The following is a 13,800-nucleotide window of genomic DNA, read 5'->3' as shown; positions in this document are numbered from 1 at the left end:
AAGGCTCATGTTCTAACATCAAAATCCTTGTCTAGGCAAGAGTGTGAGATTTCTGGGAGGAGGACTGGCTAATTAATCAGTTAGTGTAGTGCCCAGCAGAGGCAGACCCTGATCCTTGATTGGAGCATCTAGGCACTGCTATTTATACAAGTAATAAACAATAATATGAAGTCTAGTAGCTAACACACAGAAATGGAAATCAGGAGAACTGCATTCTATTTCTGGTCTGCCTATGATAACTTGCTCTGTCACCTTGCACTTTGTGCCTCAGTTTCCCAATCTGTAAATTGGGGATAATATTGGTTTCACAGTGGACAATAATTAATTGTCTGTAAATCGCTTTGAGTTCCTTAAATATCATGACCTATAGAAATAAAATCTATTATTATCATTTAACATCATCCACCCTCTATTTCACAGACTCTGTAGTACAGAGTGGTGAAAGAAAAGAGACATTTGGAATAAGATTTGAAATATGAAAAGTCACAGCAACTTTGAATTGTTTCAGTGGTTAAACAATTTCTGGTACTGAGGTTCTGCGTCATATATTCAGGGTTGTTTTAAATAGGTTTATTAACCACTGAAGTTTGTCTCTGTAGGAATTAGAAGCTGTCTTGTGACCAGTAGAGTTGGACTACTAGAATGCAAAACTGTTTTTCTAGCCTGATTTTTGAACTGTGAATTAGGTTTCTACCCTCTAATTATGATAAAAGATCAGAGCAGTTGATAAACATACTATGAATCTTTTCTTCTGTTTGTTTTTTAAAAAATAAACAAGCTAGCACTTTCCCTTTTGTCATCACAAAGGAGCAGCTTAATTTTATTGACACTGCTCTTTTGTTCAAAATCAGAAAAACTGAAGTGTTCAGTCAAAGTAATCTGTTTGGCGACCACTCCAGTAGTTTACTACTTAATTAACAGAAGAGATAAATTGTTTGAACAGTAGTTTTAGGTAACCTTTTAAACAGCACTGCAGACTAGTTAGGTCTCTCAGATCATGGCCTGGTCTATGCTGACAATTTGCCTTATCCCACTACAGACAGGCAAAACTGATAAAAGCCACAATTTGCACCAGTGCATTTCACCCCAGTTTCAAACAGAGCTAAGCAGTACTAGTGTACATCATGGGTTAGCTTGTTAGCACTAGAGATTTGCAGTTATGCTGGTATTAAGCCACCAATGACTGTAACAGGGACAAATCCGGTGAAGACATGTCCTTTGTAAAAGTAAAATCTAGCCATGGTAAAACCAACTTAAAGATGGAAATATAGGCTAGAGAGAGAAAAGTTTCTGAAATATAACATGTTTTAGTGAAGGATTACAAAGCAAAACATGAAACAACATAACCAAGACAGCAAAACTGCTTCTGACTTCTCTGTGGTATTGCAACTGTACTTTCAGGGGATAACATATTCATTGCATTAAAAGTTTATTTAGGCAATTAAGTTCCATTATTAAAAATTTGAAACAAACAAAACAGGAGAAAAATCATTCTTCCATCTTTGAAGTGCTTCAAGTCTTATGGTCTAACCATCACTACATCAGTATACTGCACGCAGCATAATATCCAGGAAATTCTTGGCTCTAAATTCACCCATAAAGATCCACCAATAACTAGAAGCCTTCATGAGTAACTGTAAAGCCCCTATTAACAAGGTGAGCAATTATGAAGTATTAATTTCCATGCAATCCATTTCTAAGTAACATCTTTGCAATATTCGATACTATTTTCTTAGGAAAGACCTTAAGGTTTTTGGTGAGTATACTCTAAAAAGTAACACTGAAATTTACATTTTACTTCAAATAAAATAATTTTTTTTTAAATCTTAAAAGAAATATTTCATATTCGAATATGTATGATGGATAAAGCAAGACTCTTTCTTCCCACATCATGCCCTAAACTATTTTCACTGATTATTACTTCACAATATTTTCTGTTTCTTACATTGTTTTGTGCCATTACACTTGAAGGAAAGAATCTTTCATACCTGCACAAAATTAAAGGCTATAAAAGGGGTGATTGTGCGTCAGTGTGCAGGGACTGGGAATGTTGCTATGTTGAAGTATATGGAAAAAATCATCAGAGCACCTGCACAGGATAGATTGTAAAATCACCTCTGCTAGGCTGAGATTGTGCAAGTAAAAAGAGATATCCCTTCTCCTAAGGACACCGGTTAAGGTAGCTGAAAAGGGGCATAGTCATAAGGCTTTTGGGGAACTCAAAGAAGACATAAACCCACTGACTGCTGGGGTAGGGAGGAACTGTAGGTCTAAGCTCAGGTAGACAGGCAGGCAGAGTTTCAGGTATTAGCTCTAGGTTGTCTGCTCATATCCATAGCTGTGGTACAGACCCAAAGTGCTGTTGCTGATGCTGGGTTGGGGCAACAGAAAGGAGCAAAGTTGTGGAGAGCTGACAGCTGCTTGTAAAGAGCCACACAGAGAGCGAGGAAGTGTTTTCCTCTGTGTGGCTGTTTGATCATTGCTGGGAGTTGTCGTTTTCTCCTATGGGTAGAACTCAATGCTCCTTTCATCTGGCATAAAGTGGAGAGATGGCCCAGCCCAGGCCCTACCTAGGAGATGAGTAGCAGGTCTGCTGGGCAGTGGTCCAGGAACTGCTCAGGGGAAAGCATTTTCCTAACTCCCCAGCAGGTTTTTGACAAGCTGTTGCCTGATCTCAGCGACCCTACTCTCTCATGCACTCATCACCCACCACAGCAGCACTACAACACAAGGGTTCCTTGTCACCCCAAGGTTGGCCACTAGAAGATGAGAGAAAGAATGGCTGCTCCCACTTACCGGCACAGAGTCCCAGTCTAGCAGCTGAGACCCTGCCTATCTCTTTTCTCACCAACTTGCACGTTTGTTTCTTTTGACTCAACAACAGTCCTAAGTCTCAGATCCACTTTCAACACTCCTCACTGATTTGCTCCTTAGAAGGACAGGGTATCTAGTTGACTTTTCTCACTTGAAGGCAGCATGAAGTTGCCTTCTGGGATGAATGGTGGGTGTGAAGTCCCCCTGCATAGCTACTCTTGCCACTCCTGTCTCTGTGTGGAGACACTGAAATACTTAAATGGCATGGAGGGCCTTGTATGATTCCTCTGTACTTCAGTAAATTTCGCCCATTACCCCTGCTCCTGCAAGTCTTTGTACAGTGCCTAGTAGGAAGTGCTATCTCTCTGCCTTACCTACACTCATCACTGGGCTTACCTTAGTGCAAGTTTGTTGTGCTCCAGCACAAGTGTGACTAGATTTACATGGAAACAAGTAAGGTGCAGCACTAGGTTTGTTTCAGGAGATTTGGGTTTAAGTAAACTCCTTCCAGCATGCATATTGGGTGCTTAGCTACTCATTCGTCTTCTGCTTTACTTAGGGCTGCCACCCATCCAGCTTTCACCCAGACAATCCGGTTTTTTACTTCTGTGTCTGGGTGCCATTTGGCAAACTCTGATGTCCAGTTTTGGTCTCTGGAAAAGGTAGCAACCCTACACGGAGTGCAGGGCCAGCTGCCGCTACCGCACGGATTGCAGGAGGCAGAACAGCATCCTCTACAGTCTACAACATCCAGAAGAGCGAGGAGCAGAAGGAAGTAGTGCAGCAGCAGCTACTGCCACCTCCAGGGCCAGGCTGCTCATGCAGCTCGCGACAGTACCTGGCCCTGTGTAGCCTGCAGATGGTGAGCAAGACAGCCTTGGCCGTGCTGGTGAAGACTTTGTGTTTCATGAAGAGCATGCCCTGCTTCCAGGATGAACAGCTGGTGCTGGTGCGCAGCTGCTGGGTTCCCCTGCTGGTGCTGGGGCTGTCCCAGGAGCAGGTACACTTCGAAATGGTAGAGACCGCAGAGCCCAGCATGCTGCAATATATTAACCAACAGGAGGCAGGAGCAGCAATGGCAGCAGCACCCCGAGGGCAGCACCCCTCCGCTGGCAAGATCTAGGCCATGCATGAATGGCTTCCTGGCCAAATGCTGGAGCCTGGACATCAGCACCAAGGAGCATGCCTATCTCAAGGGGATGGTGATATTCAACCCGGTGAGTAACCTGGGCTGCCACTGCCTTGGGGAAGGGGATTCCTCTCACAGCTGCACCTAATGGGCATTCCTTCCATTTGATCCTTTGCCTAGTGTGGTACAGAGGAGAGTGGGATGGGAGGGAGGTGAGGGGGATTGATTGAAAATGCTGACAGTATTTTGATCAACAGGAAACTTCTGAAAACTGGAGCTTTTTTCTGTTGAAGTGGGTTTTGCATTACATGCACTCAGGGGAACGAAAGGGTTACTCCTGCTATAAAGCATGGCTAAGCATAGTGACTCTGTAGAAATCTTCTCATCAATGCAAGATAATCCTCCCTGCATTCCCTGTCTAGTTCATCGCTCTTTAGCTTGTACATATACAAATAACATCCCTCACCTGTGCTGTACAAAATAAAGCCCTCAATTAATAAGTATTTCTTGATGCTACACTGAAGTTTTTGCATGAGAACAACTACATCTTATTAATTTCTAATTCTTGTCAGAATTAGCATACATCCTTAAGTAAAGAGCTATCCAGATCCTTGGATTTTCCTAGAAAGATAAGGAACATCAAGAGCCAATTAAACTTTCATGTCAACTAGCCAAGTGTGATAGCATTGCCAGACATTATATAAGAAGGCTGTCACACAATAAGCTGCAGAAATGTTTGGATCCGATTATTGGCTGTCTTTATCGCCGAAAAGCAAAACAGAGGACCTGCCTGTTTTGCAACAAAATTGACAGTCGTGATATTAGCAAATTCTTTTTCCACTGTTTTATTTCCAGCACATATTTTATTATGTGTGATAGCTGAAACCTAAGAGAGTGACTGATACCGAAATCCTCTTATATTGGATATGACAGCATTATCCTTTCTCTCTAATTGAAAACAGGTCACTGTAATCTATGAATATGAAATAAAAAGATATTATTTCACTTTGGCTGAGCTTACAAATTTGGTAAAAATACAATCAAATATAAAGCTTCTACACATGGAATGTCATTCCTGAAGACAAGCTGCTGGTCATTTAACAAACTACATCAAAGTAACCAGTAGTGATTCAAAAGGACAACACTAAAAAATAGTTAGTCAGTCAACAAAATCTGACTTCTCAATGGTGATTCATTCTTTCAAACCACGATATTAATCATTTCCTTTATTCCTAATAAGCTGCACTGTATCCATCTAGATTCTTATAAAGATGACCATCACCGTATTATCTTAGTCCCTCCCAGGAGATAAAGCAAAGATGACAATGAACTCATACAGTAACAAAAAAAAATCAGTAAGGAAAATGATTTTGGTTTCAGGTGACTCTGGCTGTTCAAAACAGTCATTTTAATTATAATCCTTAAAATATCTAGGACTTATATAGTGCTTTACATTTTCAAAACCACTACACATGCATTAAACTAATGCACACAACATCTCTGGTAGGTACGTAGGTAGGTAAGTATTGCTTTCACAATTTATGGAGAAACTGAGGCAGAAAAGGCTTGCCTGAAGGTAAATAGATATTCTTTGGCACAACAGGTATAAGACCTCATGAATTCCTGGCTCCCGGTCCTAAGATCAAACCACTTAAAATACGTAAATGTATGGTAAAGTGAAAGGAACATCATCAGCTTATCAATCACACTAGCATCCAAATATCTTTTTCCCCCACTCATTTTAAAAGTAACATCAAAGATTACTGGGACAGGGGAAAAAGAGGGGGAAGACACTTCTCTTTTTTATTTCCAATTTGTTTACTTTGTGCTTCGGCAGCATTTGCTGCATAGTTAATTTAGTTTCACTCCTTCCCCTATTCAGTCTTAGTTAAGTTTCCCCTGTTATTGGTACAAGTTTTTCATACAGCAACAGAGAACAAGAAAAATACTTTTCTCAATAGGAAAATGTGATTATTAAACCATAAAAATTGGCAGGGGACCTCAGGGCCAGATGTAAAAAACTCATTATTTTATACTGACTAGATATCAAGTTGACTGTTTAAGTGTCATTCTTGTTATGCTTGATGTTTATATTTAAGAAATTAAAATTGTGTATAAAATGCAAGTCACTTTAATGAAATGTTCAAACCACTCCCTGTTCTCTTTATTTTTGTTTAGATCCTATTTCAGTGGGTGGGAATATGGTCAAAAAGTATAGGTAAGTATAGGGCAAGGATTACAGGACCATATAATGTATTTTTTCCAGTGACTGGATATGGCTTCGTGCAACGACCCCATGGACATTTGTATTGATGCTCACAGTAAAGTAGTCTTTGAGTGTGAGGGATGGTTAGATGCGTTTCTGCTTTGGGAATCTGCATTTTATTTTTACTCAACAACTCATAGAAACTTTTGCATAGTCACTTAAATATAAACACCTGCATTAACACACAACCTGCTCTACATGTTGGATACCTACTTTATTTGACGTGTCAAAAATTAGCTGTTTTGTGTGGTAAAACTAAATAAAACATAAATCTTTCTAACTGTTTAGAGAAATTTCTTGGAGAAAGAGTGCACTCACAACAGGTCTGGAACCACTAACTTAAGTGTTAGCAAGAAAGTATCCACATACTATAACTAACAGGAATCTTCACTGACTTTTGTTCCCACCCCCAATGCTTTTGATGAATCACACATATAGCAAAGAATTTGATTATCATTTGTGGTAAATTTCAACGTGCATTGAAACTTTTCTGTGTCAAATTCAGATACAAGGCATACAAAAATAATATATTAGAGATATTTGAAAAAATCATAAATACAGAAGTGAAAACATGTTTGCATGTTAGTTTCATTATATGCATACATCTATATTTAACTCATCTACAAATTAGTACAGTCCTGTGGAAAATGTTTGCTAGATCTTTCTTCATAAAACCCCTGGACCATAGTCAGGGGCCCATTGTGCTAAAAGGTACTGCACAAGTGTCTGTGTGCACATGCGCAGGTCCCTGCCCAGGAGAATTTACAATCTAAGAATTTAAAAGGATGAAGAGTAAACAATAATAAAAATAAAAAGCCACCACATGTAACCTAAACATATTTTTAAAAAAAACAAACAAAAAAAAACTGTTTGCTTGTATGATTGTACCAAAGAATGTAAGTACATAGAGTTAAGCATCCAAATCACACCTACATTAAACTTAGGATTTTCAAAAGTGCACGGCACTCATAGCTCTGCCTGAAGTTAGCAGACATCGCCAGTGCTCAACAGCTCTGCAAATTAGTCCACTTTTATTTAGGCATCTAAATATGCATCAGGGAGCCTAACTTTCAGCACACAAATTTGAAAAATGTTAGCCTAATATGAAAAGCCTCAGTGGTAGTAAACATTAAACAGGAAGGCACATAAATGAACGGGGCACTGAATCTGCCTGCCTTACCCACTATTGCCAATCCAAGGAATCAAAAATCAGGAGCTAGGTCACAAATATCATGAGATGAGCCTTTAGGATTATGTTTTCAAGCTTTCCTCCACAACTGAGGACTAGAAGCATAATTTCAGCTTTCATTTTAAAAATAAAGTATCTGATAATCACATGACTCCAGGAGCTGGGGATTCAAGCAAAACACCAAATAGTTGAAAACTCACACTCAAATCATGAGAGTTGGCAATACTCTTATTGATGATAGAAATAAACTCACTATTTGATTGTGATGCTCTTTTGAACTGTGATTTCATCGACCCATGCATATAGACCATGGGTGACACTGTGTGCTGTGCCTCTAAGAAGCTACTTTTGGGCCTTCTCAATTCTGGCATGGTCAGGGACTGGCACAATCCTTAAATAATTTAGGCATTCCAGGAATCTGCTCTGAGTTATGACAGCCCTGGCTGAGTTGCCTACTGGGCAGCTCCAAGCTATAGGGTTGCCCAGAATCTCCATAGCTCTCTGGGCTACTCACTCTCTTGGATGTCCAGGCTTGCAAGGGGCCCATGGAGCACCACCTTTGGCTACCTTACACTGGGGAAATTTCCATCCAACTAGCCAAGGGCCTTTTACATCCCTGTACACTACCATAGGTGTGTTCCTCAAAATGTTTCCCCATATTAATACCAACTCTGCTTTCCCAAGTCCACAGCTGTGAGTTTGCGTGTCACTCATTACTATTTGTTGAATACCAATAGCATGCTCTGGACTGTATAAATACAGGACTTAAACCTGCACTGGGATCAGAGAGAGCCTTCTATACTCGAGCAGAGACCTAATGATGTCACAATGGTCCATGCTACAAGATCACAATGATAGTAGCCATACAGTAGACATGCTCCCCGGCCTATGAAATGTATACTATAGTTCTGACACAGACAAGGCATATACTACCATAATCTGATTAGCATTCTTTCCTCTAATATAGCTGCTTTTGCACCACTGATATAAGTCCTCATCCGGTGCAGACACAGCATAGCCAGTTCCTGTGCCACCCCACTATGTCTGAAAGACTCACACAAACAGGGGAAACTGACTGACAACTGACTGACAGCACCGGGGAAAGAGTGAAACCAAACTGACTATTACTTCTGGGGGAATTCTGTGCCACTGTGCACGCGCAAAATTCATGTCTCCCATAGATTTTTTTTTCTCTGCAGAATATAGATTCTGCTGGAGAGGCGCTGAGTTACTTACACCTTATGCCCACCAGGGGCTTCTGTGGCACCAGAAGAGAGATCAGCCTACCACTGAAGAGGCTGCGTTCCTCACAACAGAGCCAGGTAAGGAGGCACATGATGGACAGAGTGGGGCAAACGAGACATGGTGACAGGGCTGATGTGCCTGACTGAATGGCTAGCAGTCAGACAGGGTCTACATGGGGAAGGCTCTCCAACTCCCTAACAATCCCTCCCCCCAAAAAACTGTTCCATACTTCCCCTACCCACACCCAACAACCCTTCCAGGCTCCTTTCCTCTCCCTCAGCTCCTCCATTACCCCTAGCTCCCCCAAGTCTTTGCACTGCTTCTGAGGGGGGCAAGAAATACATTTCTGTATTGTAGTTGAAATGACTTACTCAAAGTTCTATGCCTAGTCAGGGATCTATTTGTCAAAAAAAAATTCCTGAATATTTTGTTGCCTGTATTGTTACAAACATACTTGTTGACATGTATTTTGAAATAAATTACCAAAATAATTGAAACTGGCATGATTATATTGTGTTATTTTGACAAATAAAATATGCAGACTTTTGCAAAATTTTAAAATATTGTGCGCAGAATTTTTAGATGCAGAATCACCCCAGGAGTAGACTATGCAGGAAGTGCTGCCAAATGCACAAAGTAAACAAATTGGAAATAAAAAAAAGAGAATATCTGTCCCGCACCATATTTTTTCTTTTTTTTTCTTCTCGAATTACAGTGATCTTAGATGTTACTTGTAAAAATGGTGGACAAAGAAAATATTAGAAAAATATTCAGACACTAGTGTGATTTTATAAGCTGATAATGCCCTCTCACTTTATTTTGCTATACATTTTTGTATTTTTCTAATGTTATGACCCTAGTACTGCGAGTCAGGCATTCCTGAGTTCTTATCCCTGTTGCACAAAAGACTATCTGTTTATCTCGGACTGCTTCACTGCTTCAGTTTTCCCGTGAATTAGTATAACAATATCTACCTACATATCTACCAGGGATGTCATGAGCATTAGTCAATGTTAGTATAGTTGTTTTTAAATGTAACATGTTTTATAAATGCCAGATTTTTTTTTAACAATTAGAAATAAAATGACTATTTTTAACAACTCCTGAGACATTTGAAACCGACATTTTTTTCTTATTGAATTTTTTGTCAATTATTGTATGTGCTCACTGATTTATTATAATGATTTTTCACCAGATGACGAATGGCATGGATTTATTTTTAATTTAAGAACAAAAAGAACACTGAAAACATACACCCCTAGATTTACATAGACAAAAAATAAAAAAAGATTTCATTTATGACCTACCAACCGTAACACATTCTTAACGCATAAAACTATCTGAGAGTGTTTCTGAATATTTTAGTGTGTTGTGCTGTAAGTAGCAACAGAGAGTTTCTGACATCTACATCGATAGTTGATGGATCAAGTAAGCCTATTCAATATGTGACTGCAATATAAATTTGCACTTCTGATGTCAGATATGGCATCATTGTGAATGACCTTCAGATTGGCTATGACAACCAGCTTACTGTATATCAAATATCAAATGCCCTGCCTGTGTGATTCTGTTTCTGAAGGAGAAGACCTTTATGAGACACATTTTCCTCCTGATTTCAATCAGTACACATGAAGAATGTTTATCCTGTTATCTCTGGCAATCAGTGCATTAACAAATACAAACAAAAGGAGGCAAAGAGGGAGGTTAAGACCTGCAGTCATGCTGGGTGATGGAAGCTATAGAATTTTCTCAGAAAAAAAGCCAATCAGAATTTCTTATGTTTTCAGAAATAATGGTCAAACTTTTTAAAGTTAAGGTTGTTAATATATCTGACTGAACTAATATTTTTTACATTGATTTGTAACTGGTTAAACCTTAGTTTTAAAAAAGTCCTGCCTTCTGTGTTCGTAAAGGCACCATATCTTTCTTGGTTTAGAACTGGATTCAATAAAATATAACTATAGTTGTTTCTTTTTCAAATACTAAAGAGTTGCTTAGATACTTCTGAAGCAAGGGCCATATAAGTATCATAAATAAGCAAACTGATGTGTCAATAGATTAGATAGACATCTTAAGCCTATAGAAATCTTCCAGTGTTAACCGCTGTGAGGTCATTCACCACAAAGCGGTTGGACAAGTGCTGTTAAGTGTATTTAATCAGATCCTAAAAGGCTTTAACCCTTTATTGTTATAATTACAAATAACTGGAGAATATTTATATACATTTCCTTTTGCAAAATAATTATTCAAGCCTGAATTCTTTGCATACTATAAATATTCAATAATTTGGATGCGAGTTCAAATTTGCAAGAAATGCAGGATCAGACCCTAACTGTGTCACTGATCCCGCTCCCTTTTTAAACCCATGGGAGCTTTGCCACTGACTCCAACAGGAGCTGGAACAGACACAGTATCTCTTGATTTACAGTAAAAAAATAAGGACCAGTTCTCAGATGAGGAATTCATGCAAGTCCCAAATGTAGGAGCTCAGTATCTCTCAGGATCAGATCCTACTTGAATTGTTGCTAAATAATTTGGTACACAACTGTTTTTAAAGTTTGGGAAATGTTGCATTGCATCATTTCTCTTTTGTGATTCTGTCTCTTGCTATCAGTTTTACTTTCATATAAAAAAAGCAGCAGAAATAGCCAACTGACCAGAACCACAGAGACTGTGGAGACAGGAGAAGCACAAAGTGCCACTGAGAAATGTACTTGCATAAAAAAAGTTGAAATGTCGAACATCTTATACACAGTCACAGCAGAGTATCAAGATAAATAATAGGCAATTGATGAAAACTGGTTATGAAGTTAGGAATGGCAGTCAAAACAAGAAAGCAGAAAGGTAAAATAAAAGACAGAGATTAAGTTAATAAAGACCTTATTTGTTTTTCTTGATTTTCTGGGGGGGAGGGGGGGAGTAAACACATTCAGAATAATAAAAGTTTATTAAAAGATTAATCAGCTGTTTGCATAGGTGCAATAGAGGAAAGATGTGTACTTGTATTTGTTACAATTAAACCCCCTTTTTCCTAGAATGATTACGAATGTGGCGAAGTCATACACCTCCCAAAGTAGCTTATAGCAAGTTCTGTTTATGACAGATGTAAAATAAATTCTGAATGTCAGGTAAAGCCTATTATCTTAGCCTTTAAAATGAATGCCATAAATATTAGCTGAATATTCAGTTTGTGGGCTTGAGGGCACTGAGGAAAGTAGGAGGGTGAAATGGGCTATCTGGAAGCCCTATAAATAGGGCTTATTCTCTAAAGAAAATGTGAAATATATGTTCTTTTCTCTTCCAAACATTTGTAACAAACAATGTTATGCCATGTATTAGCACCAATATTTACAGCTAAAATAGAGTCTGTACCACTTAAAATACAGTAATATTGAATTGAGCATTATCTTTCTTATTACCTTTTCAGAAGCTCACTCTCTGGTACAAGATTGCTAACAGCCTTTTATACCTCTCCGTTATAGACAACTAACTTCTGATATAAAAATATATCATTTTCTTAGCTCACAACAGAATGTGTGTAGCAAGAATGAATAACTGAAAAGATTGTTATGGTCAGCAATCAAATATAATACCTTTTTCTTTTAAACTCATAGAGAAATGGTTTAAACCTTCCAACAGGTAATGTTTGAACCACTTTCAAAATTTGCCTTGAAATTTACAGTCAAAGGAATCTGCACAAACTACACACACAATCCTTCAGATTCACGTACAGAGCTTAACACGATGAATTTGTCCTGTTTCCAAGCCCAACACAGCTATTTTCATGTCTTAGTCCACTGCATCTATTTTTTTTATGTGTTAATAGCATACAGAGTATTCCCTTGCAACAACATATCAAAGTCCCAGAACTATTTCATTGTTTTCAGTATTCCTCCAAATGCACGCACACACGCCATCAGAAACAGAACTTTGCTTTTAGGCTCCTTGATCCGTTCATACACATTTATATTGAGATGTCAGGGTCAACAAAGCCGTGAACATTTTAGTTAAGGATAACAGTCCCTTCATTTACAAACGTTGGAGGTCATGGGGTTATTTTTTTTTTAAATTAAACGATTTAGTGGCACCTTAAAAGGAAGCCCAGAGATGCAGTAAAGTTTTTACTTGGAATTGCCTGGCTAAACCCAAGCGCATCGCCCGGAGAACGGGACCCTGCATGTAGTTGGACGTATTTTGTGCCTGGCTAAAAACTAGCCCCTGGATTTCCAGCTTTGGTAGCAAGTGAGGAGGAGAAATAGGGGGCAAGGGAGCCCGATGGTCCTACCTTGTTCGAGGCCATTTCACTGACAGAGTGCCTGGTTTGCAGGGTCTCCAGCTGGTCCAGGCACCAGTCCAGCTCCTCCAGGGTCTCGCTGGCCAGTTTTTGATAGGCCTCCTCTGCGAAGAGATAGGGAAAGGAGTACTCAGTTCTCAAGCGCTTCACAGGGCTAACAGCAAGCTGCAAAGGGTCCATCCTGCCATACCCAGCCATGCCCAGATGCCCAGTGCCCACACATGAGTGCTGCTGCTTCATATTGTTAACGCAGGGCACTGAGGGCGGGCAGGATTCAGTCTCCAACGGGAACCACAAAGGAACTGGCCGGGCAACCAGATCGGCAGCAGCCTCTTTCTTTGAAACCCGTGTCTGCTGCTGCCCCTCGGGCGGGTCCTTTCCTGTGGCCTCAGTCTCTCAAGCGGACCCTAGACTGCATGGTGCTGGCTGGAGGCGACAGCGCCGTGCGTGCGTGCGCCCGCGGCTAGTCTCTCGGCTCGGCTCCGCTCCGCTGCCACCCTCCGGGAAGGGAAGCTCCGGCTGATGCTGCATGGAGCTGTGCCCTGCCCAGGGTAGAGCCAGGCAGCGCCGCCTCCTCTCCCCGCCCCGCCCCGCCCCCAGGCAGGCTCCGAGCAGAAATGAATCAGCCCGGCTGCTGCCGTGTGTGCGGCCGCCGCGTTTCCTGTTTTCTCAGCTCCCGCTCCCGCTCCTCCTCCTCCCGCCGCGGCGAGGAGCAGACAGAGGCCGGGGCTGCTGCGCTCTGAGAGCCAGGGCGGTGGGTGCTTTAGCCCCCCAGGGTCCCGGCAGGGTGCCGCTATGGGGCATCACACGCGAGCAGCAGGCGACGGGAAGCTTCGCTGCTCTCCGGGATTAGCCGAAGCCGG

The 13,800-nt window shown here is 40.6% G+C and overlaps 1 protein-coding gene across 4 annotated transcripts in view; it reads right to left on the bottom strand.

Annotated features, from left to right (window-relative positions):
- Positions 1–13,800, bottom strand: part of PDE4D (phosphodiesterase 4D) — a 584,878-nt gene that overhangs the window by 54,199 nt on the left and 516,879 nt on the right. For all 4 annotated transcript variants that reach the window (XM_067569281.1, XM_067569283.1, XM_067569282.1 and 1 more), the window contains one exon: positions 12,929–13,041. In XM_067569281.1, coding sequence (XP_067425382.1) covers positions 12,929–13,041 — 113 coding nt within the window. The remainder of the gene's footprint in view (positions 1–12,928; positions 13,042–13,800) is intronic.

This window comes from Emydura macquarii, unplaced genomic scaffold (assembly GCF_026122565.2).
Source record: "Emydura macquarii macquarii isolate MOO-44397 ecotype Brisbane River unplaced genomic scaffold, CSIRO-AGI_Emac_v2 contig_2897, whole genome shotgun sequence".
In the NCBI taxonomy this organism is placed as follows: Eukaryota; Metazoa; Chordata; order Testudines; family Chelidae; genus Emydura; species Emydura macquarii.
Note: the sequence above shows the minus strand (reverse complement) of the source record. Positions and strands in the feature narration are given on the sequence as shown.